Here is a 23,556-nt window from a genome sequence, read left to right as displayed (position 1 = left end):
AACAGCCAGCTGGGAAGCCATGAGGGTGAGGCCCATGCCCAGAGATAATTAGGGAGCCTGGGTCCATGAGAACATTATAGAACTACCATACTCACATTGGTCTGTCTTTCTCTGTTCAAAATGTGGAGGAGAAAAACCCCAAAACCTTCTATAACTTATCGTGTTGAAGCCTCAACTTTAGGGAACTTTGTTGTTATCAATTAAATATAATTCCTTAGTGATGATACGTCACTACCACAACCCAGTGATGTGGACTTGGAGGACAATATTTGTAGTTTCAAGTGGTGTTGGACCAGCTTTTCTCCAATTAAGATGTTACATAGTGACAGGCTTGAAGGGTTTCAGTACCACCTTACATTTCCTTTGATAGCTTTTCTCCATAGAAGAGTTAATTATCAAAATAACAATAAAAAAAGTAGGGCACATGAGAGAAAAATGAAAAAGGAGTCACCTAATTATTTGTAAACTGAATAAACACACCATTATCTTTTGACCATAGTTTACAGACAAGAATGAGCCTTCTGGCCGTGACTGCAGTAATGTTGGTGGACATGTAAATATTTTAATCACTTAGCTATACAATACACTTCCTGGTTTGTTTTCACAAAATATTTTTTTAAAGGCTTGAAATACATTCCTTACAGCACAACCATCCCTATAATGGCCAGCTCCCCTCCTATGATGGTTATTTCCATCCTGGAGCCCATCTGGGTTGAATTCTTTCCTCTAGTCTTCAGGAAGCTGGGCGTGTCTCACTACTCATTCTCATTTGTAGAAAGGAGAGAGAGCTCCCTGGGATTGGGCTGGGACAGCCACTGACTCTGAAGAGCCCTGAAGAGAGATGCTAGAGGGATGTCATCCTCCCTGAAGTCATTTTATTAGATTAGTACTCAGTGGATGGCAGCTCATCAAGGCCAAAGCTCAACATGTTACATTTTATTGCCAGCAAATGAAGGCAAATTTTAGGGGTGTATGCCTGTGGGGGGAGTAAATAATCAGCTAAAGGGGATTTCTGAAGGAAGAATTGGATATTTTCCCATTGATCTCAGAATTACACCTTTGACCCAGTGCAAGTTGTGTTTAATTGTATTTTACAAGACAATGCGTTGGTCAGCTCTGGAATCAATGGGATGTGAATGGAGGGTGAAATAGTCCATTGTGTCATGAAGTCTTTATCAAAATTCCCCCAACCGTTGGATGGGCTTTAATAATGAAAGAGCTAGTTATGGCTCATGCAAATGATTATGACAGCACAAAATGGTTTTTAGTGATTTCGAGTTAGAATTAGGCAACAGCAATAGGCACAAACAGCCACTTAGGGGACATGCCAGCTGCTTCCAGCGAAGCTGCTGACATAAAAACAGGGAATGGCACTAAAACAGATACAATTCAAGTCATAATTTGCTTGCTAATAATTTCCTTTTTGTGTCTGCAGCCTTGAAGGATTGTCCTGAATAAGTGCATTCATAAAGATAGCAAGTCAAGTCAAGCCATCCGGCGGATGAATTAACAGCAAACTGCTATCACAAGGGTGAGTGAGGTGGGGGACAAAAGTCAAGGTTTCCTAAAGTGAGGCAGAACTGACAAGTACCAGCTGAGGAGTGTTATTCTGTATGATGGCAGCTCATGGCTGCATATAGTTCTCTGAGGATGAGTCCAGCCCTTGGCACAGGCCAGCAAAGGGCAGCTGTCCATCAGGATGGAAACTACCTAGGGAATTCCAGACATGGTTGCATCCTTTGCTCTCTTCCAGCTCCCTCTGCAGATGCACTCTAATTAAGAGTAAGACTATTCATTCCTTCTCTAGCAAGGATTTCCTTGACTTACAGCAAAGATCCTCTCTGAATTCAAAGTCTGCTCTGCATTTGTAGAGTTTAAAATCCCATTAGCTGTTCTGCCTCTGATTTCACTGATCTGTTTGTTTTGCTGCTAACACCTCTCTGGTACCTTGCTGAAAGGACTTCCCTCCCCTTCTTCCCTGTGGCTTGGGTAGCACTGAGGCGGGTGAGGTGTTTATTTACACATCTCTCTGGATCATTAGGTAAAAGAGGTGACACACTTCTCTCTCTTGGCAACATGTTTAAACATGAGCCTGTTTTACTTCTGAACTTACTTTCTTGTCAACACACACGTAAATCTGTACAATCATAGCTCATTCAAAAGACACTCCCATATAGTGCTTTTCAAATATGTATTTTCTAGAATTCTGTTTAAATTTAACTTTGGTAAGATGTCAGCTTTTAAACAGACTTTGTGTATATAACTACAAAGAATTTTGTGCTAAAATCTTTTGTTTGAGAAACCACTTGTTGGTCTGCAAACTGGCCCCCGTGGATGGAGGGCCAGGGGAGACCAGAGGAGGCAGACCATCCAGATTCGTAGGTGTCAGATTTAATAAGCAAGAGAGTTTATGAAGCTTGTCTTGGGGGGTGACAGGACGAGCAGCTCTCTGCACCTGCCCACCAGGATCTTAGAAGTTTATATAGAAGTCTTAATGGGTTCAGTAACAGACGGCCTCACCACCACATTACTATCTCAAGGCTCTGTGGGGCAGCTTCCAGAGTAGTGAAGGCAAGCAGAGTGCACATTCTAAGGACGGGGAGGGGGATGGGGAGCCTCTGACTGCCTGGGTCCAGCTCTCAGGTCAACTGGTGGTCACATCCTCTCAAGAACCACCCCTAACACCACTCTTAAGTAGCTATTTTGGAAAGTTTAAAATATATAAATTGGATTTTTCTCCACTCAGTAAAATCACTGTGATTCTAAGATAGAAAACTATGTCTCAGATGATGTCATCACGTATTTCTTCAGTGCCTTTTAAAACAAATGTTAGTAATTTTTTAAATTGGAATAAACCTTACCTGTGATGAAATGTCTTGTGTGAACATTTTGATGAGTTTTGATTAATGTATACACCTATGTAAAAGCCACCCCAATCAAGATCTAGAATATTCCATCATCTCCAAATTTCTCTAGTCAATACCCACCCCTTTAGGCAACATTGTTCTGATGTCTATCACCATAGACAGGTTTTACCTGTTTTTTTTTTTTTTTAACGTTTATTTATTTTTGAGACAGAGAGAGACAGAGCATGAATGGGGGGAGGGTCAGAGAGAGAGGGAGACACAGAATCTGAAACAGGCTTCAGGCTCTGAGCTGTCAGCACAGAGCCCAATGCGGGGCTCGAACTCACGGACCGCGAGATCACAACCTGAGCCGAAGTTGGACGCTTAACCGACTGAGCCACCCAGGCGCCCCAATGATTGGATTAATTGATGGTTCTGTGAGGTCATTTCTGACACTCATGAGACATCCTTGGGCTTCAAAGGACACACATTTTAAATTTTAAACTGGCAAGAAGGAAAACCTCATCTTTCACGTTCCAAGTTTAAAATCTCAATGATAATACTCCAGATCTCTTACCACTCTCCCAGGCAAACTCCACACACCAAACTCCAACTACCAAAATTTCGGGTCACAGGGCAGGAAGGTAGAGGGTAATCGTGTGTGGGCCAAGTGGCTCTCACCTTGACTGCCCATCACAGTCATCCAGGGAGCTTTTCAAGAATACTGGTGCCGGGACCCCCCCGTCTTGTGCTTTCGATTGGTCAGGATAGGGCCCTCTTAGTTGTGAAAGCTGCCTGGGTGATTCTAATGTACGGTCAGGGTAAAGACACACTGGTTTAGCTCTCCAACACTGGCTCAGTTCAGCCTTGACCTGCAGGATGCGGTTGAAGTGCACTGAGCAGAAACCACAGAACTCTTTTGGGGGGTATGAATTCCACATGCTACCTTGTGACATTAGGGTAGCAAAAGTCAGCTTTGTTCCAGCAGGGCTTGCTTATTCTTATACATTGGAAGGAAGAGTAGGATGGCTTTTTGAGCAGGGATACAGTTTTGTATTTTTCAGGCTCTATCTATGGTTTCTTTTCTCTAGTTACAAGGAAGGAGCCGTATAGGGCATCAGATCTTCTCTGTCCAATCCTCACCCAAAGGTCTCTTTCTGGCCCCAGTAGGAGGTCTGGGTGGACGCCCACGTGGGTTGTAACCCAAATTTGGATCAGTTTTTGAAATCCTGCCTGTCAGAGTTGGGCACCTGTGACCACTAAGTTATCTCAAAGACAGATGAGGTCACTAAAAGCAACAGTTAACTGTGATTCAGCTTAGGCCCGCTGTAGATCCTCTTCTATTCCTGACTCGAGTAAGGGTCTTCAACCCAGACATGAAAATGTCAGGTCCAAGGAAGTCAGTGATTGAAAGCTCAGATGGATACCGGACATCTCAAAAATCCTGATGCCAGTTCCTCAGGGAAATCTGGCAGTGTCTGCCACCTAGAGGGCTGTTTCTTGAGCTCTGCCAGGGCACATGAGGCCGGGGACATCCTGGCAGTCTTATTGTGTTGTCATTTCAGATAGCCTACACATCATTAAGTCCCCTCACCGGCAGACTTTAGGAATACTCCTGTTTGTGCTTGGATTTCCATTTCACTTTGTACTCTAATCTTGGGCTACAGTCTGTTCAACAAAGGGAAGCACTATTCTCCTACATCTCCTTCCATATACTCACAAACATAAGCACGCATGTTTTAATCTAGGATTTGTACCTCATTCGCAGGATATACTGAGCTGAGTCAACAGCTCTGGGTTTGACTTGCCATATGTGTTGTTTCCCATGTCAGATCCAGGGCGGAAACTGCAAAACTTGGGAAGGCCTGTCTTTGGCCCTCGTGGTGTTGGTACCCCTCGTCTTGATAAATGGAGAAAAGCTTACAAGTAATGCTGCTTGGTATTATTGGAACCCCTGTCACGTATGCAGGCCTTCTTCCACTCTGTCTCTAATCCAGGGATTATTGTCTCATGGGATCATTCAGCAAAAGAATTATTTTGAATTTCTTTTGGTTTCCTACACTGGTGCCAACCAGTAAGTGCCCAGCCACTGTTCTTACGGAGTTATTGAGTTCTTTAAAAAATTGCCAAGAGGAGTCTTTGTCAATTTTAGTTAGGGCCGGTCTTGCCAGAGGGACTTTCACTCAGGTGAAAAGTGGTGTTAAATACATACAGCGGTCCGAAGGAAAGAAAAAAAAAAAAAAGATAAAATGGCAATGTACAATAGATTCAAAATAGATCCCCCCAAATAAAAATACTAAGGTGGTTAAGGAGGAGGAAATTTCACAGCTTCATTCTTTAGTATTGTCCATCTTACAAAGTGTATAAAACTAGGAAAAGTCCATAATACTTGGATATATTTAAGCTGTTTCCAACATGCATTTAGATTCACATTTATAGCATGTGCTTTTCCATATTACACACAAAATAAAAAAAAGAACGGGGAACAAATTTCCAAGGATGAAATTTCCACATTTATTTTTCTTTCATGTGCATAGAAAATGGCAGTGAAGTGTCCTATGAAAGAGGCAGGGAATGGGCATGGCGCTTCTATACCAGACTGGACTTTGTGCTTCAAAGGTACACTATTCATTTTGAAAACAAAGGATGTTATAGTTTGTTTTTAATTGCTAACAATTCCTCGGGTTTCCCATTTGTCTTTTAAGCTGTCAGTTTCTTCAAATCTCTTTTCAAATGACACACTGCATTACAAATGATGGCACTTAACCAATGTGGCATTTCCATATTTACACCAACAAAAGAAATTTACAAGACATAATAGCATACAATCTTGACATTTAGTAATAGCAATAAAACATGAAGGGCATCCATTTTATTATTTTTTTTCTGTACAAACTATCAGAACATAACTTTATTCACATTAAAAAAATCATCTTTAATTTGATTTGACCTACACATCCCCCACCTCCTTGCACCCATTTCTCAAACCTCTCATCACATCGCCCACACCTTCACCAGACTACAGAATCTATAAGTAATTAGATCTAACACCTAAATAGAGCTTAGAAAGTCCTCTCTCCCAAAGGTTTCCTCACTTCCCTGATAATTCCTCAAAAAAGAAAAAAAAAAATGCTCTTCACTCATTCCTTCCATTTCACTTTCACATTTCATCAGCAAATCAGCAAGACGGATTTTTCATCTCAATCCAAACAAGGTTAGAAAGAAGAGTTCCTCTCCCGAGCATCTTGATGCTACACCCATGAGTCCGGGGACCCTGGGTACTGTTCTGCTCTATAAGAAGGTCGTTTCGTGGAATAAAAGTCTACATAATTTGTAGTTGATTTCAGTCCATACTGTGTTGAATAATCAGTAGAAGCTGGAAAGTGAACTCGGTCATCAAAATAAGGGTCTTCATAGCTATGAGGAGACTGCAAATACAATCTGTATGCGTCAAAGTTCTTTCTGTTGGAGTCATCTTGACTATAATACAGCTGTTGATGCTGTTGACAAAATGAAAAAGCAAATAAATCAAAGCAATTTTTGGCAATACATGTTTAAGGGAAATTAATGTGGGTTTCCTGCTTAATATTTTTAAAGCAGTATTCAATATTTGTGAACATATGGTTCAGAGTTGTTTCTGGTACATGCTATTATGTTTACTAGTAGATTGTAAGGATTTTAAACTATGTTTATAAGTAGGCTGGCAGAGTTTGCTCAAGCCCTGTTCTAAGGCCTCTAGAAGTTGGTGTCTCCAGAGAGCCTGAGGTGGCCTCTGGCTACCTCCTTCCTCACTAGAGGACCAGTTCTGTGCTCTGCTGTGGAGGGGCTTGTTACCTGGGCATGCTCAGTGAAAGGATGGCCTTGATTTTTGCTTTGACACGGGAACCACTAGTACATCATAAATTTAGTTGGAGGCTGGATTTTCATGCTTCAGATAGTTGTATATGTGCAGAACCATCTTTTAAAACATTTACCTCAGAGATGAAGATTGAGTCCATCCCTCAGTTTTAGGACAAATGTGAGGTACTATTAAAGGAGTAAGCAATCTCCAGGCAGCAGAGTAATAAAATTGGAAGAGACATGTGAGCAAATGGTTCGAAAGGAAAAGACTTCCCCAAGCCAGGACTAATCGATTTGTAAGGAAGCAAGGTGAGCACATGTGGGCATCCACATCAGGGTACCCTGCCCCCATGTCCTTTTGTGTTGTCTTAGCTCATCTCTGATCTCACCTTAACTTCTTCAAATATGTTTAGAGAAAAACTGTCCTGGTTGTTATGTCGGATTTCCCTCTTGATCATGTCCAAATCCCCTCACTTAGTAAGATGTAACAAATTTACCACGTAGGTATCAAAACATCATGTTCTGGAACTAAACACATTCTAACATTATAAGCGTTTCAAAGCTAAATTCTCTTTTTAAGTTAGAGTTATGATTTTTAGTTTTTTTTCCCCTCTCTTGACTTAAAAACTATGGCATAAATTATAAATAATTTGGGAAATTCTTTTTTTGTCCATCTAGAGAAAAGATGAAATGGAGGGAGGTTTTAGAGCATCCTTATCTGAAGTTGAGGATACAGGCTTGTTTGGAAAACCCCAGTTGTTCATGTATTTTTGGAAGGTAGGAGGAGAGATCAGATGACCCACGTGGGCATGGCATCAGGAAGGACTGAAATAAATTTTAGGTCCCCATGAAAGCAGAGATTGGATGTTATAATCACTAGTACCCACTCTGATGGAGAGTGGGGTCCACCCCAGTAGGGCCGAGTCCACTTTGACTTCTGAGACTAATGGAGACCTGGCCATGGACCAAAGCGTTTTCAAACCATGGCTTGGATATGGAGGGAGTCACGGAGATGAGGAATGAGGTGTACAGAAAAGAGAACAATGAGATGAGAGAATGAAGTATGCTTACCAACCTTTCCCCACAGAGGATGGAAGAGATTTTAGAGGTTAACAGAAAAAAGGAGTGGGAAAAGGAAATTACTGGGCAAAGAATAGGAGTTAGACTTCTCAGCTGGTTCCCATCAGTGGCATGGTGGTCTCGGCAGCACCGATTTGGATATTCAAGCACCTGGGGCTACTGTGGAAGTCATTTGCTTAAACCACACAGGAGATTCTGAAGTGCATCAGAGATGCCCTGGGAAAGCTCCTTGGCCCCTGCTGTGTTGGCCCAGCTCTGGTAAGTCAACCGACCCGGACCCCTTCCTATGTTGATCCCTGCTAATCAACCTTCTGTAAAAATGACATTGCAAATTCACCTGTAGCCGTCTATTTTGTTCTCTTGCTGGTGAGGAATAGGAACTGATGTAAATTGGTGAAGGTTTGCTGGAGCCTGTAAGAAAATATTTTATGAAATTAAAACTAGTGCTCATTACTGTGGTCCATTAGGCTGTGTGGGCTCCCTGACAGGGCCTGCCTTTCCCAGTGCCAGCGTAGATCGGGACAGTCAGCAGTCTGAGTTCCCTGGATCTAGCCTGGCTGCTGCTCACCCCAGGGTTGTTAGGGGCTAATGAATACGACAAAGACAAGTCGTGTGTGTGTGTCACCAAAAAGCAATACCAGAATACCAGAAGGTTTCCTTCTCAACTTCTGGTCACTGTGGGGAGCTATGTATACCTGTGAAGAGTTCCCTGGCTGGCTCTGAACAGCAGCCTTGCTCCCTCAGCCGAGGGACATCACTTTTCCAGGGCTTTGAGCTAGAGCCCTGGGTCAGATGGGGGAAGGGAAACATATTAGAACAAGCTCCATGCCTTCAGAACAACTTTGATTCCAAGTCCCAGGTCCTGGAGCAGGCACAGGCATGTTCTAAGCAGTGTGGCCACATGGAGGCACAGTCTTGTGTCTGCCATATTTAACTACATTTTCAAACAAAAAGGATCTGATAATCCGATGATGGTCTTCAAGAGTCCACAGCAGACTCCCAATGACGTCACTGGCTACCTTTCTATTATTGTTAGGGCTCACAAAGATTTTTTTTTTTTTAATGAGGAAAATGAAACATACTTGAGGCAAATTAGTTTATTGAAGCAAGCAAAGAAGATACAGAAGGGCATGCATGCTAAGGAGGCGATCTTAAAAATAAAGCAGGCTGCTGCAAATCTGAAGGAACAACGCACTTCACTTTGTGCATTTCCTTTGCAAAGAGCTTGGTGTTTGAAATGTAGCATCTGCAATTTTCTGAGCTATTAATTGCCATAGTAACAACAGTCGATTAGTAAACAGTCCTGTGAAATCACAATTTCAAAGACAACAGCACAACTGAGACGGCTCCCCCAGCAGTTAAGTTGCCACCAGATTTTATTTATTTCTTTTTAATAAATAGGTTTTTTGAGAAAAGAGTACTCTTTTGTGGTAGCTCAGTCACACTGCCTTATTTGAAACCTCTAGAGTAGTTATAATTTGCAAGAGAGTCAAGAATGGGGACAGTATGAAATCCTGGGAACTCTCAGGGCTGGCATCCTTTAAATAAATGTTATGCCCAGCTTTCTGAATGACATAAAAATATTAATACTGTGCAACATTATTTTTGTTATCTTAAAATATAATCACCCTGGGAAGAATCACATTATACATTGTGTTATTCATTCAAACTCTTTTCCATGAAAATGTAAATGAGATTGATCACCATTCTCAGGTTTGAATTTAAAAGAAGAACCAGTCTAGGATGTGTGGCCTTGCAAAGAGTCACAGAACTCAGAGTTCTGATACGTGGGACACACAGGGACACACTGCATGGATGGGGGTTGGGGGAGCAGAGCAAAGGGAATGCGCTGGGGGAGAGCCAGAAACCATCTCCCATTTGGATACAGTGCTCTTTTATTTGTGGTCACTAGGCCACTACCTTAGCTTGTTTTCCTTAAAAGAAGCGGAAAAGGCAACAGCCCCCCAAGCAGGAAATGCTGACGCTAGAACATGGTTTGCTGCTGGGGGGACCGTCTCAATACAGGCACGGGCTATTTCCCAGGCTGCTGGCAGGGTGCCTGGAAACACGTGGCTTTTCGAGATACTCTATCACACACCCAGCTGGCGTCTTACCAGGGTACAGGCCTTTATGTGTGGCATCCCCTTGGCTATTGTAATACTGCATAGGTGGCTGGGTCCTATCGTATTCAGAGCGAGGGTCTCTGATTCCTAACAGTGCTGGTGAGGAGGAGGTGCTGCCGACTGAAGGGAGAGGCAGAAGGAGACGGGAGAGAGAAAGGAGAAGAAAGAGAAAGCAGACTGTCAGTGTCTCTGCAAAATCCTCTCTGGAAAAATACAAATCAGCAATTAGCAATGCCACGCAGCTGATGCTAAAAATCAGCCTTCAGAGGTACTGTGAGTTGAAGAGCAGCCAGTGCGACCTGCAAGCCCTGCAAGCCCGCCGCTTCGAGGATCAGTGGGCGTGGCGAGAGCAGAGCTTCCGGAGAGCTGAAGCCCGGGCTGCCCAGTTAGGGGTGCAGCGCAGAAACCATGCAGCTTTCCCGGTAATGGGCCTCAAGGACTCCGACGTGCCTTTACAGCGCCTTTACAACGGAGCGAGGGTAACTTCTTAGCCATGCGAGAGGTACATTTGCTATTTTATGATCTCGGTTCGGTTGCTTGTAAAACAGCCGTCTATTATCCTTTATGTGCAGTTCTTTAGTAAATCGATGTTTTATGGCATATTTTGATTTTTAATTATTTCAAAAATATCTGCATCTCTGAATGTGTTTGAGTAAGAGTACCCAGCCCATAACATTTATACGTCTTTTTATGGTGATCAGCTGTCAGGGAAATTTTATAAACTCAGTAAGCCTGGCTCCTTAAGAAGTTGACAGTGCTAAGTTCAGCCTCACAAAACCCCAGACGATTTTTTATCCCAGCTTGAGCCAGATATTTAATAATAACATATACATCCACAGGTCTCCTTTTGAGCATTTCTGCACAGAAGGAAAGCTTCACGCATTTTTTTTCCTCATTAAAAAGTCATCTTGCTTGCACTAAAGTTAATTATAAATAAAAGTGGTCACTTATTCACTTGATCCACTTGAAAGCAGCAGCCTGCAAACCTTGCCACCAGTGCTTTTGCACACCTTGATGCTTTCAGAGGCAGGACACTGACATATTTTCCCTAAAAGGTCACTTCACTGCCGTAGGGCTGCTGTGTGTTAAAGGGAGGTGAGCATGCATGGGCTGTGTCTATGTGCTACTCACCTTGCTTACTTTCTAGAAGATAGCAGGACAAAGATCATGCCCACCCGCCTCCCACAATTACATTAGCACAAAGGCGTCAGAAGTGCCAGTAAGTCGAGACCACATCAGTGCTGACAGGTGGAGGATTAGCGCTTAGAATTATTGGAGAAACAAGTGCGAATTCTATCCTTCCTCTCAAACGGAATCCAAAAAGCTACGTTCAGGAACGTGGAGGGGCTCATCAACACTGTCCAGTGTATATATGTGAGGCCCTCAAAATAAGTTCATTGTTTAGTAACTATGCCCTAATCTGTCTGAAATAATCCTTTTGCCTGTGCTACATATGCCTTTGGTTAAGCAGCCAAATCTCTTGTTTCCCCTGACACCCTTATTCCAGAGTCCCTAAAGAGTTCTGAGCATTTTTATACAAGAAGACAGCCACAGGCTACACCTGGAAGCTCAGCAAGGATGTCAAAAACCAAGCATTAAGTGTCTTTGAAGAAAACAACTCATAATTTAAAAACTAAGATAAAAATATACACCAGACGCAGTAGGCACAGACACTTTTAAAAAACTCTTAGTACAAGTGGAGCTATCCAATTATGTGGTAAGAACCACCAGTCCTATATTTGTCTTTCTGGCCACATTTGTCCACATGACAAATAAGACTGCCAGCAGTAGCAAAGTTGAATACAACAGATAATATTTATATGTCAGAATGGGAGATTTAAAGCCAAATAAAAAAAAGATACTACTTTTCCTGTTTCATTTAACTAAGAATTAAATTTATAGGACTAACTGGGCTTGGTAGTAATATTCTGTCCTTGTATATAAAAAACAGCCTGAGTCTCAGAACGTTCTTTCTACAAAATTAGGCACTAATAAGTAGGTCGTGTGGTTGCCAAGAGTCCCAACTTACAAATCAAAGGGAATTCCTGCGAACCCACCTGTAGAGCCTGTTCCCATCAGTCATGGATAAGGGGTGGGGGCAGGTGGGGGTAGGGTCTGGAATACAGCCAGGGGATGGAGGTTTAACTGGGAAGAAGGAAGGTGCAGGAGATCGTGGCTTCCCCAGAATGCAGATGTAAAAATCATGTCTAGAGGACCTTGTTTCTAAGAGTTTTCACCAAGAAAACTAAAAAATCACTTTGGAGGAGATTCCAAACTTATAGCTAGTGGGCAGGCAGGGCAGCTGTTTTCAGGCATAATCCAGTGGTTCTCAAAGTGTGCTCCTCTACTCCTGCAGCCGCATCACCTGGCCAGCCTATCAAACACAGATTCCCAGACCCCTTCACAAACCTAGTGAAGCAGAATCATGGGGGAGTAGATGGGATGGAGGGCCCATCTTTTGTGGGTAAACTTGCATAAACTTTTAAAACTGAAGGAGGGAAATGGGTCTGTTGTTTACAATGGCATGTAATTCCCAAAGAAGGCTCTTCGCTTGAAAAGCAAATCCACCTCCTAAGTGTTTGGAGGTGACAGGCTTAATTGTCTATGTTCAATCTTCTCTGGCTGGAAAATAACGTCTGTCACACAAATGTTCTCACGAAGGAGTGGAGTTTGCCTACTGACCTGACTGAATGATGGGTGACATCTGTTGGTTGGTGGTAGACAAGGAAGGATGTGATTTGAATCGGTCTCGCTCTAACGTTGACACAGGTGTAATAAAATGGTTCTGATTCCACCCATCCTGTGGAGTTAAAAGAGAAAAAGAAACCTCTCAAAATGAATAATGACATTTCATTACAATAAATGATTATGAATGTGTGCTCTGATGAATGCTAATTATGCCAAAGCTATTCTTGTTAAGTTACCTTTTTATAAATGCTCCGGAGGTCCCGATATTGCCACAATGTATTCAAGACCTGGGCTGCTGCCTTCACCACCTTCAGAGATGATCTAGGAGAGAGCAAGGTAATGTTAATGAATGTGGGAGGCACATCCTCAGGTTCCATTTGCAGAGATTTAAGCTGCAAACCAGTGATCAAGAGGCCCAGAGGGCAAAAGGGGCCACTGCTGGAAAACACGACCGAGGAGTCAGGTGTACCTGGGAGTTGGGCAGGTTCAGGGTGGGCCCAGGTGGCTAGGACCAAAGTGAGACTCTCAGGCAGTCAAGTCTGTGGTGAGAGGCTGTGATTGGCATGAGCCATGACCCTCTAAGCTGGAGGCCTCTTTCAGGTGTCAGCCCCTAGCTCCCCCCCACCCATATCTCCCATGGGGCTGACTTCCCTGGGGCTTTGGGATTAACGCGACCATGACCTCGCATCCTGAGTACTGGAGGACCTTCCCACTTTAAATGTTTCCCCCATGACTAGGTCTTCCTATAAACACCAGCATTGCCTTCTTATTTATGCCTCTGGGTAAACGTACATATGTGCTGTAATGTTCAATTTGGAAAATACGGTCAGTTGTAAGTTCTCTCTGAAGACGTTTGCTGAATGTTGGCGCTCTGTTCAAGCACTGCTCACCATGAGTCACTGCTTTTCACCTCGAGGGCTGCTCCTCTAAATCAGTGGCTTCGGTGATAAGTGAAGAGGGAAGTGCAGCCTCCTTCCTGAGCACAGGCCTGCAGATCACCACGTCAGGGGCGGATCAGCGCTTGGGGAGTCAGCGGTAAGGATAATGGGATACCTCTTCACAGTTCATCTGAACATCGAAAATTCGACTTCAGATGTGTACCACAGTATCTAAAATCTGATTTCCTCTTATCTTCCTAATGAAACCCTTAGGAAGGGGGGGAAGTAGTGAGGTGGGCAGACTGGAAGCACTTTCTCTGTCCCAGACAACAGGATATGGGTTGTAATGATTCTGAGGGCTTCAGGGAGGAGGGAGTATAGTCATGTTCAGGGATAGCGCTGTCCCTGTTCTTGGAGGTGGGGCATTTCTGCTTCTAACTCCGCCCCCACCTCCCACTCAAGACTACCTCTCCTCCGTGTTGCTCTTGAGTCAAGGGCAGAACCAGGTCAAAAAAACCCACTCAAAGCTGTTCTAAGTTGTACATTTTCAAAATGGACCACAGAGCAGGAGATATCTCAAAACAAAAAATGAACAGAGATGACATTTCTGATACCTGGGATGGCCTCACAGGGCCTTCGCACCTCACAGCCATGCCATTCTCAGCCAGGTCCTGACACTGCTGCTGGTGTTTATCTCCCCGCCTGTAGGTGCTAGGCAGCCGGGAGGGGGCAGGAAAGACAGACCCCACGCCGGCTCCAAGGACTGCTCTGCAACACTCGAGCAAGCAGGAGTGTGCTGGCTATATGCCTTGATACAAACTGCTAGGCTAGATATCTGCAGATGAATTCTATTAGCAGAAACCTAACTCTTGAGAAAATCAAGGAAGCTTCTGTGCTTACCTTTGCAGCACACCTCCTTGGAAGAGTGATGTATCCTCAAAATTCTAATTCTTATCCTCTAATTTCTCATCTTAAACGTGTGACATCAGTAGCGTTCAACTGGACAAGTCTCAACTGTCGTTGTCCTATCTGGTTAAGCAGAGCATTTGACACGTGCTCACCTTTGAAGCACTTCCTTGGCTTCCAAGATACCACACGTTCCTGATTTTCTTCTGAATGCTCTGGCTACTCTTCAGCTCTTTTGCTGGCTCCCCATTTCCTTGGGGAAAATTATATCAGCCCTTAAGCCTCTTTTCTTCTCCATTTACAGTTCTTTATTCATCTCAGCCCATTTCACTTCTCTAAATATACCATTTATACACAAATGACTTCCAAATTTTATTTCTAGTTTGGACCTCTATCCTGAACTCAACTCAGATATATTCTACTGTTGACCAGACACTTCACATGGATGTCTAATAAAGGTCTTAAATGTAACATGTCCAGAACAAACACCTGGTCTTCCCTAAAAACCCTGTTCCCGTAGGCTTCCCCACGTTAGTAAGTGCAATTTCATCCTGTGGTCTTTTTTGCCAAAGACCTTGGGGTCATCCTTGACATTTTCCTCCTCTCCTGCTGCTCATCTAATCCCTCAGCAAATTTTGTTGACTCTTTCAACCATGTCAGCATCAACCACTTCCCCACAACTGCTGCCACCATTAATCTGTACTTGGTAGAGGGGAAGGTTCATTGAGTCACGATGACCCCTTTAAGGGAAGCCAGATTGTGTCCCTCCTCTGCTGAATGATCTCCAGTGGCTTTTGATTTTCCTCAGAGTAAATCAAAGTCCTTACACTGACTCACAGGGTCCTGTATTTCTGGTTACAGAATTTTCTTTTTTTTTTTAATATACAAAGGTTTTGGCACTGGTTCGCCACAGCTTCCCGCACCACTCCTGACTTGCTCTGTTCCCATTGGCTTCCTGCTGCCCATCATATGTGTGAGGCACTCTTCTGTCTCAGAGCCCTTCCACTTCCTCCTTATCACCTTTCCTGTTTTTATTGTTTGCCCCATCTGCATCTGACAGGCTGTGTTTCCTACTCACAGGTACCTCATCTACCTTGCCCTTGCATGTAAGGTACCCAGGGGTAGGGGTTGTTGGGAGATGTGCTCACTGCTGTAGCACATAGCAGGTGAACAGTAAACTTGGTGAATGACTCCTAAGGGAAAATAAATGTGTGTTTAGAGGACAACTTGAGTTGATCGAGAACTTTCCGAGTCTCTTGTTTTGAAAAAAAAGATTACACTGGATGAGAATTTTTCTTTTTTAATATACAAAGGTTTTGGCACTGGTTCAGCATTTCTCCAGCTTCTTATGCCTTTCACAAATGAAGGCCCTTTAATGAAATTTTAAGAGCACAAAAAGTGATTATTGGTTCCCTTAGCTTTATCTGTAACATTTCATTTCTTTTGAAATAAAAAGGTGTGTGTGCATTTATTACTAAGGAGATAAAAAAGATATGTAAGAAAAAAGGACTGAAAGGAAATTGGTTAATATGGTTAATGTTGACAGGTGTGACTTCTAGGGGATGAGAATATGCTTTGCGACATTACTCATATTTTAGAAATTCCTTCAAAAGTATAAACTAAAAGATTAGACAAGAAATAAGGTGAGTTGTAGCACTGTCACTTAGTCAAGTAATAAATATTTACTGAGCAACAACTGGGTCAGGTTGTTCTCCATGTAGAGGGTAGAAGAAAAGACAAAGTTCCTGCTACTGGGGGAGTCGGATGGCAGAGAAAGCCCTACGTTAACATATCAGGGGTTAATCAGTGCTGTGAAGGAGAACAGAGCAGGGGACAGGGTGGCATGTGGGGAGAGAGGTGCCATTTTACGGATCAGGTGGCTGCTGTCCTGTGTGTTGCAAAGGCTCCAAGCAGTCCTACTTCCCACTTCCTTGAAGGATTCTTTGATCTGATACTAAGGCAAACTGATAGTCCACTGATAAAACTCTGTGACAAAAAAAATCTTCTATTTTTGCCACCAATTCTCTAATTCCTACTTCTGCTGCTTCATCAATTAGGTGTCACCCAGAAGCAAGGGGGAATGTATGATCCAAGCCCAGGGCACATCCTGAAGCCCAGGGCACATCCTGAGGCCACACAACAGGCCCTGCTGCAGAGCAATGATTTTAATACTTTTTAGGCACCTGGCAGAGGCATCAGTCCCAGAACTGAGGATTCAATAAGATGTTTTTGCAGAATAGGCCCCAGAGGCTGGAGCGGAGTCAAAGGTGAAAGGGAAACGGTGCCCCCAGATTTTCCTCGTCATAGCATTTCTTTTTTTTTTTAAATTTTTTTTCAACGTTTATTTATTTTTGGGACAGAGAGAGACAGAGCATGAACGGGGGAGGGGCAGAGAGAGAGGGAGACACAGAACCGGAAACAGGCTCCAGGCTCTGAGCCATCAGCCCAGAGCCCGACGCGGGGCTCGAACTCACGGACCGCGAGATCGTGACCTGGCTGAAGTCGGACGCTTAACCGACTGCGCCACCCAGGCGCCCCATAGCATTTCTGATTCTTGCTGGAGTCAGCACAACCAAACATGGCTTTAGAGACAAAAATGGATGTAGGGGTGTTACAACAAAGTAAAAACCAGAAAAAAAGGGGCCACAGGACTGCAAATGCCTCTCCCAACAAAACAGGTTTTAATTGGTGGAGACTGTTTAGCTTATTAATAGTGTGTATGATATGCAGAAATAAATCGTTTCCAATAGGAAATATCCTCCACAAAAGCCCTTATCATAGGACAATCCCATCTCCCTGTGCCAGACTTGCCTGTCTCCTCTGCCCTTGGTTATGTTCACCAGCTTCTCTATCCCCCCTGAGTCGGCCAGGGCTTTGGCATTCTCCATGTTTTTGCTGGTGACCTCATGCAGAGCACAGCAGATGGCCGCCATGGTCTCATCAGACAGCACACTGGGGCCGGTGCCGCCGGGAAGCCGGTTGACCAGGTCCCGCATGGCATATTTACCTGCCAAATGCAAAGGAGTTCATTCTGCTTTCAGAAGGTACAGGTTTTTGTTATTGTTGCTGTTGAAAGACCCTGACAGTGTGTTGTCTCTTGAAAATAGAACCTCAAAAGACAATAACAGGAAAAAAAAAACATGGCAAAATAGGAAGTGACAAATATTATAAACATGGGGGGGGGAGTTAATCTTTACGGCAAAACCACTTGGAGAAATAATTGGTTTATAAAACATTACAGTGAGCCACTAAAAGAAAATGTAAATCAGCATATAGTTTGGTACGCCAATCAAGTAGCTTTAGTTCAACTATCTTCATTAACAGTGAAAAATAAATTATAAAAATAAATTTTACTTTCAATTGAATTCCTATTCATCAAAAATACCTTAACTTCCTCTTAATGCTTTTAAAAACTGATCTTTGAATAAGTTTTAAAACTGGACTAAGTAAGCCTGCCAAACAATACTTTTCATTAAATCTTTCAGGGTCTTAACATGTGAGCTGGGTAAAATTACGCATTTTTATCAAGTGAAAGGTAAATATCAGTTGGTCTGACTTCAACAGTGATAACAGGTTAGTTTCTTTTAAAGGACACAAGTAACCTTTGGCGTTAAAATGATGGCTGATTATTTCATAGGAGTGATGCAATATAATAGAGATTTGTTTATTTTGAGAGAGAGCACGTGCACACATGTGAGAGCAGGGGAAGGGACAGAGAGAGAGGAGAGACAATCCCAAGTAGACTCTGAGCTGTTAGGGTGGAGCCCAATTCGAGGTTCGATCTCAAAATCTATGAGATAATGACCTGAGCCGAAATTGAGAGTCAGATGCTTAATTGACTGAGCCATCTAGGTGCCCCAATATAACAGAGTTCTTGATGGGACAATGCTGGGGAAGTCTCCAGCTATTGAAGCATTTCTTTACAGATACTCTTTCCCTTACTTCTCTCTCAAGAGATTATCTCTTTTTTAATTTCAATTACCAACTGACAAACTAGAATAACTGCATGACAAACAAAAGAAATGAACTAAAGCTCAAGTAAATATTTTCTTAGTTTTTTTTTTCTATGCTAATAATTGAGTGGATACAAAATGGGTTTTTTATTAAAGACCTATTTATATACAATGGTAAGCAGTAGAAGTTAGGCCCTGACTACACGCTGCATAATTTACTGTATTTCAAAGGGAAGGCTCTGGCTTACTCACGGTGAACATTGTTGTGAATAGGGGGAAAACAGTATTGACACTGTAAGCCAGAAGATAAATGTGGTTTTTAGAACAGATGGAAGTTAGCGCTGGTGATTTTGAATATTCACGAAAAACCAAAACGTCCATGACATGTAATTCGTCATTTTGCTAAGGCACAACTTTAAATTGCCCCCGGAGACTGGGATAAGGCAGCTCACTCCGCCTGTGAGTGAGCCTGGTGGTCCCCTTGGAGCCTGCAGCTCTAGACAGCTGGGCTGGTCCGATTCAGTGGAGTATGCAGTAACTTTCATAGAGTGACAAAACTTGGTTTCCTTGTGAAAAATGGCTCTACAGAGAAAGTCCATTGCTAGTGCTGGTGATGGACGTGAGCACAGAGTGAAGGAAGAAGGGGATGGTTCTCAGAAACAGAAGTACTGAATAAATTAGAGTCGAATATTGAATCTGGGAGGGGCTCAGACCTCAGGAAAGGAGGGATCTTTATAGAGAAAGAAATAAGAAAGTGATTCATGAAACCATTCAAGAATGCTCCAGTTAGGTAAAAAAAAGGCTCACAGGTGGAGAGAGAAAATGCTCTTGAAAGTTTAAAAGGGAGTCAAGACATTCACAGAAAACACAGAGATGCTCTGAAAGAAGGGCAGGGCTTGGCAAACATGGTCCCCCTTCCCAGAGGTCTTGGCCCTCAGTGGCCCTGCACCTTGGCACACCTGTGTCCCCTCCCCAGCTGTAGAGTGACAGGCCACAATCCTATGTTGTCAGGCCTTTAATTTTTAGCATTAGAAACTCCCAAACTGTATGAGCTTCTTCTAAGAAATTCAAACAGTATGGATGTAAAAATAACTTAAAAAAAAAAAAATCTCTTTAGGGACCTGAAGGATTTCTCTCAAGAAGTATGGGAACTAAGAGTTATAATGCATACTGGCATCAGGCACCAGCTGGACTGTATGAACAGGGTGTGGAGGAAGCTCCTTTTCACTCATCAGGGGACAGTTTGGCTCAAAGGAACGGTGTGTTAAGAGCAGGTTAACCTGGGTGGTAATTTAAAATAGCAATATTGCCAGGCACTGTGTAGGGGCTTTCCTATAAGCTGCCACAGTGAATCCTCAAGGCAACACTTTAAGGTAAATATTATTGCCCTTGTTCTTTGTCTCCCTCCCTCCATCTTTGTGTCCCCCCACTCACACCCCCCATCTCAGGGCAGGCATATTTTAATGAGTTCAGTACCTATTCACTAATCCACATGAGATCCTACCAAATCTCCCCTCCCTCTCTCCTGGCCTGTCGTCAGCTGTGGGGCTGGTGTGGAGCTTGCTGGTTTATAAAGGGCTGCTTCATTCTCTCATTTGATTTGCACAGGAAACCCGCAGCGAGGACAGCAGGGTGGTCGGCTCCCTTTCAGACACGGGGTCAAGGAAGTTTTCAAGTTTAGATGAAAGAATTGGGGCAGGGTGGGATCACCACAGCACACCCCAGGTTACACAGCCAGTGAGCAGCAGATCCAGGGGGTAACTGAGGTAAACTGGAGAGTCTCTGATCTTTCCTTTACCCCACAGTCGGCTTGAGTGTGGCAATGCCCTTGGAGACAAGCAAGCTAAGTTGGTGAGTGTGTCAAACTTGAAGAGGTGCTCAGTGTCAGGTTCATGCAAGTGCCAACCCTACAGCCCTGAGGGTGGATGCTTCCTGCCATTTTGTACCCGGTGTGCCTGACTTGCCTTACCCTAGTCCTGATGCCACCCTTGGGTGTAAATGGCCGTGGGCCAGTGGTTCTGCCTCAGGGTGAGCACTTAACACAGATCTGAGAGGGAGAAGCTATAAACCATTTATGTCATTTCTTTTTTTACTTAGAACATGGTAGTTGGTAAATTAGCAGATACCAGTCTCAAATATCAGAAACGGAGAATTAACTTATTTTGTGGCTCAGGAAATGAACCTTTCTTGAAAATGTACCTTCCCTGATCAATGTTTAATTAATGAGCTTGGCTCTTGCTGAAAAGGGATGGTCACAAAAGATAGACACCACAAAGGGTACCCAAATATGCCAAGAAGCCAGAAAGTAGAATTCAGTTGCTGATGATATAAAATGTCACCTTTTTATATAAATCAAAAGAAGAGTCTTATAAATGTTACTCTGTTTTTGTAGCTTACCTTGTCACCAGAACATACCTATGAGCTCCTTGTTGCGAACATCTAGTGCCATATTCCTCAAGGCAGTTGCCACAGAAGAAACAACTCTGTCATTATCCATTCTCAGAAGTTCTACAAGGATGGGGAGCCCTTTTTCTTTGCGGACGGCTGCCCGGATATACGCTGCAAACTAGTGAGTAAAATAGGCCAATAAGTAATATAAAATAGAGTTCAACTCAGATGTTACTATCACCTAAAAAAGAGGTTTCCAAAAGATAAACTAATAGATTAAATGTTTTCTTTCCAATTGGAGAATAAATCTGTGGTGTCAGTAAAGAAAAAACCATAGATGGGGATAAAGATAGGCTAGGATGACTGATTTAAAAAAGAAATTCTAAAGCCTAAAAATCTCAAGCCACCATCTGCCAGATATTTTTGTGCAGAAAAGAGAAGGCAGTGATTGCTTTCTACCTCAGATACATAAATATGATTAAGGACGGATTTTGGGTCTTCTTGGCAATTGGCTCCATGCCAGGTCCAGAGGCTATAAATAGGATGGCACAGACAGTAACTGATCACTGCACATTACAGGAGAACCTGTCTCCATCAAGTCATTCTTTTCCTATATTCTCTGCAACAATATTTAGAGTTCAGTAACCTTTCAAAGAGATTGACTGAAAAAAAGCCCTTGCCTCAGAAGAAGAGGAATTCTCCAGAAACACTGAGCATCATAATTCACACACACTGGTGAAAAAGTAAGTATATTTGTGTGCAGGATGCTTTCTGATTCAAGATTAGTTAGCTGCTTTTTTTAATTCATAGTCAAGAAATTCTTTTGTGACTATGAGGCAAGTTTGTTCAGCATGTGTACCACTTGAATTGGAAATGAATGCTAGCTAAGTCATCAGGGAAATAACCAAAAAAAAAAAAAAAAAAGTAGCATTTGAAAATTGGGTCTTTAATCGTGTTTTGAGCTTTTATTGACATTTTTTACCAATGCAAATTGTTTTTCAAAATTTAGGAAAGTTGAAAAATGTTGCTCATGAAACATCTAATACTTTCCTGCTGTGGTCAAGACATAAGGATAAAGATCTACCAGCCCTTTGTATTATTTTGAACATTAAAATATATGATTGACCACTCAGTTTCTTGAATGCCAACAGATTAAATAATACAAGTAAGAGGAAAAGACTCATTCCAAAGACCCTATTAACATTCTTCATATGAAACGAATACTCCTATTTTTCTAAATCAGATGAAATCTATGGGGGAGGGGGAAGGGAAATGGAATACTTGATTTGCTACAAAGCACTCAAGGCAGCATTCTCAACTTCTCTCTGAAACCTGCAAGAACAGAGCCAACACCTGGCTCATGTGGAGACCACTTGGCTCAGCCCAGCCCAGAGTGCTTCCCTTCTGGGGCACCACCACTCCCAATTTAGCCTCTGACTTGATAGCATCTGTGGTTAGGATTATCTTAAAATTTTTTTTTAATATTTATTTTTATTTTTTGAGAGAGAGAAAGAGCACAAGGGAGGGCAGAGAGACGTGGACAAAGCAGGCTCCAAGCTCTGAGCTGTCAGCACAGGGCCCGATGTGGGGCTCGAACCATGAACCTTGAGCAGAAGTCGGATGCTTAACTAACTGAGCCACCCAGGTACCCCAGTATTTATATTTTAAGTGAGCTTGCCATCTAACTTACATTCACTAAGTGACCATTCAACACAACTCAAATCACGTCTATGTCAATTATTATCTTATTTATTGTCATAAAATAAGTTGGATGTGAACACTGGGTCACCAACATAAATATTTATCAACACTTATGTGCCACACACAATCCTAGGTCCTTCACATTTATTATCTCTCTTAAGCTCATAGCCACCTCATGAGGTATGAGGTCTTATCTCCATTTTACAGATGAAGAAACTGAGGAGAGAAGATCCAAGGCCCCTAGCTAATAAGTGGAAGGATCAGGATTCAAAACCAAGGGGTCTGGGTCCAGAGCCAGCACTTAGATGCTAAGCTACTTAAGAACAACAACAAAATAACCCATTGGCTTAGCACTAGGCCGTAAATATCTGTGTACATTCATTATAGCAGCTGACTGCACGTAAGAAACCATACCTAGCCTGAGCAGTGCTTTTCACTCTCATGGATAATACAGTGGCCAAAAGCTTCTCATTTGGGGAGGTGGTGGTGGCAGAAGTAGCCAAAAACAAGCATTAGAATAACTTTACTAAAATATACTCGTCAGGAAATTTTTTAGAGGTTAAAAATATTTCAGACAAGGACTGTCTGGGAAATTGCTAGAGGTTGTTTAAGAAGTTTTGAGACCCTGCTTACAGTAACAGTAGGAAACCACTCTCAATTTTCATAAAGAAGTCACACACCTTCAAAGGGATGTGGTAATGTGCATCATCCATATGTCTGTAAGCATCTGAGAGAGGAACGGTGGCCCCTCTCCCTCCCACCTCAGCCGTAATTCAGGCCCCTGACATGTCTAGCACGGAATCCTAGCCTCTATTTTCCTCTTCTTTGATTTCATCTTCTGCACCGTGGCAGAAGGGACCCAGTAGTATCCACATCTGTGTCACCTGTCTGCTTAAACCCCTTTAGTGGCCCTTGTGGTCTGCAGGTCACGTCCCAGCTTCTGAAGCTTGGCCGTCAGACCTGTCTGCGATGGCTGGGTCTAACCCAGGTCACACTTGCCCTGCCCTTGATGCCCCAGCAACCATCCTGCAGTCTCTGCCACACTGTCCTTTCGTCTCTTGTCCCTTTCTCTAGATCACTCCCTCTATATACCCAACCTCACACTCTGTTGGCTTAATTCTGCTCATTAAGATTCCATCTGGGTAGCACCATC

General features: G+C 43.0%; 1 protein-coding gene across 14 annotated transcripts in view; it reads right to left on the bottom strand.

The window, feature by feature from the left end:
• Window positions 1-5,336: 5,336 nt before the first annotated feature.
• The window catches only part of PKP4 (plakophilin 4), a 239,789-nt gene continuing 221,569 nt past the window's right edge, over window positions 5,337-23,556 (bottom strand). For 7 of the 14 annotated variants that reach the window (XM_045479902.1, XM_045479905.1, XM_045479906.1 and 4 more), the window contains 7 exons: window positions 20,730-20,880; window positions 17,173-17,368; window positions 12,814-12,898; window positions 12,572-12,689; window positions 9,881-10,009; window positions 8,104-8,177; window positions 5,337-6,346 (listed from right to left, as the gene is read on the bottom strand). In XM_045479902.1, coding sequence (XP_045335858.1) covers window positions 6,098-6,346; window positions 8,104-8,177; window positions 9,881-10,009; window positions 12,572-12,689; window positions 12,814-12,898; window positions 17,173-17,368; window positions 20,730-20,880 — 1,002 coding nt within the window. In that variant the 3' untranslated portion in view covers window positions 5,337-6,097. Of the gene's footprint in view, window positions 6,347-6,820; window positions 6,893-8,103; window positions 8,178-9,880; window positions 10,010-12,571; window positions 12,690-12,813; window positions 12,899-17,172; window positions 17,369-20,729; window positions 20,881-23,556 lie in introns of all 14 variants that reach the window. The other 7 variants (XM_045479912.1, XM_045479908.1, XM_045479909.1 and 4 more) reach the window with 4 other exon arrangements.

The sequence above is a fragment of the Leopardus geoffroyi genome, chromosome C1 (assembly GCF_018350155.1).
Source record: "Leopardus geoffroyi isolate Oge1 chromosome C1, O.geoffroyi_Oge1_pat1.0, whole genome shotgun sequence".
NCBI lineage: Eukaryota > Metazoa > Chordata > Mammalia > Carnivora > Felidae > Leopardus > Leopardus geoffroyi.
The sequence above is the reverse complement of the archived record's forward strand: the minus strand, read 5'-3'. Positions and strand labels throughout refer to the sequence as shown.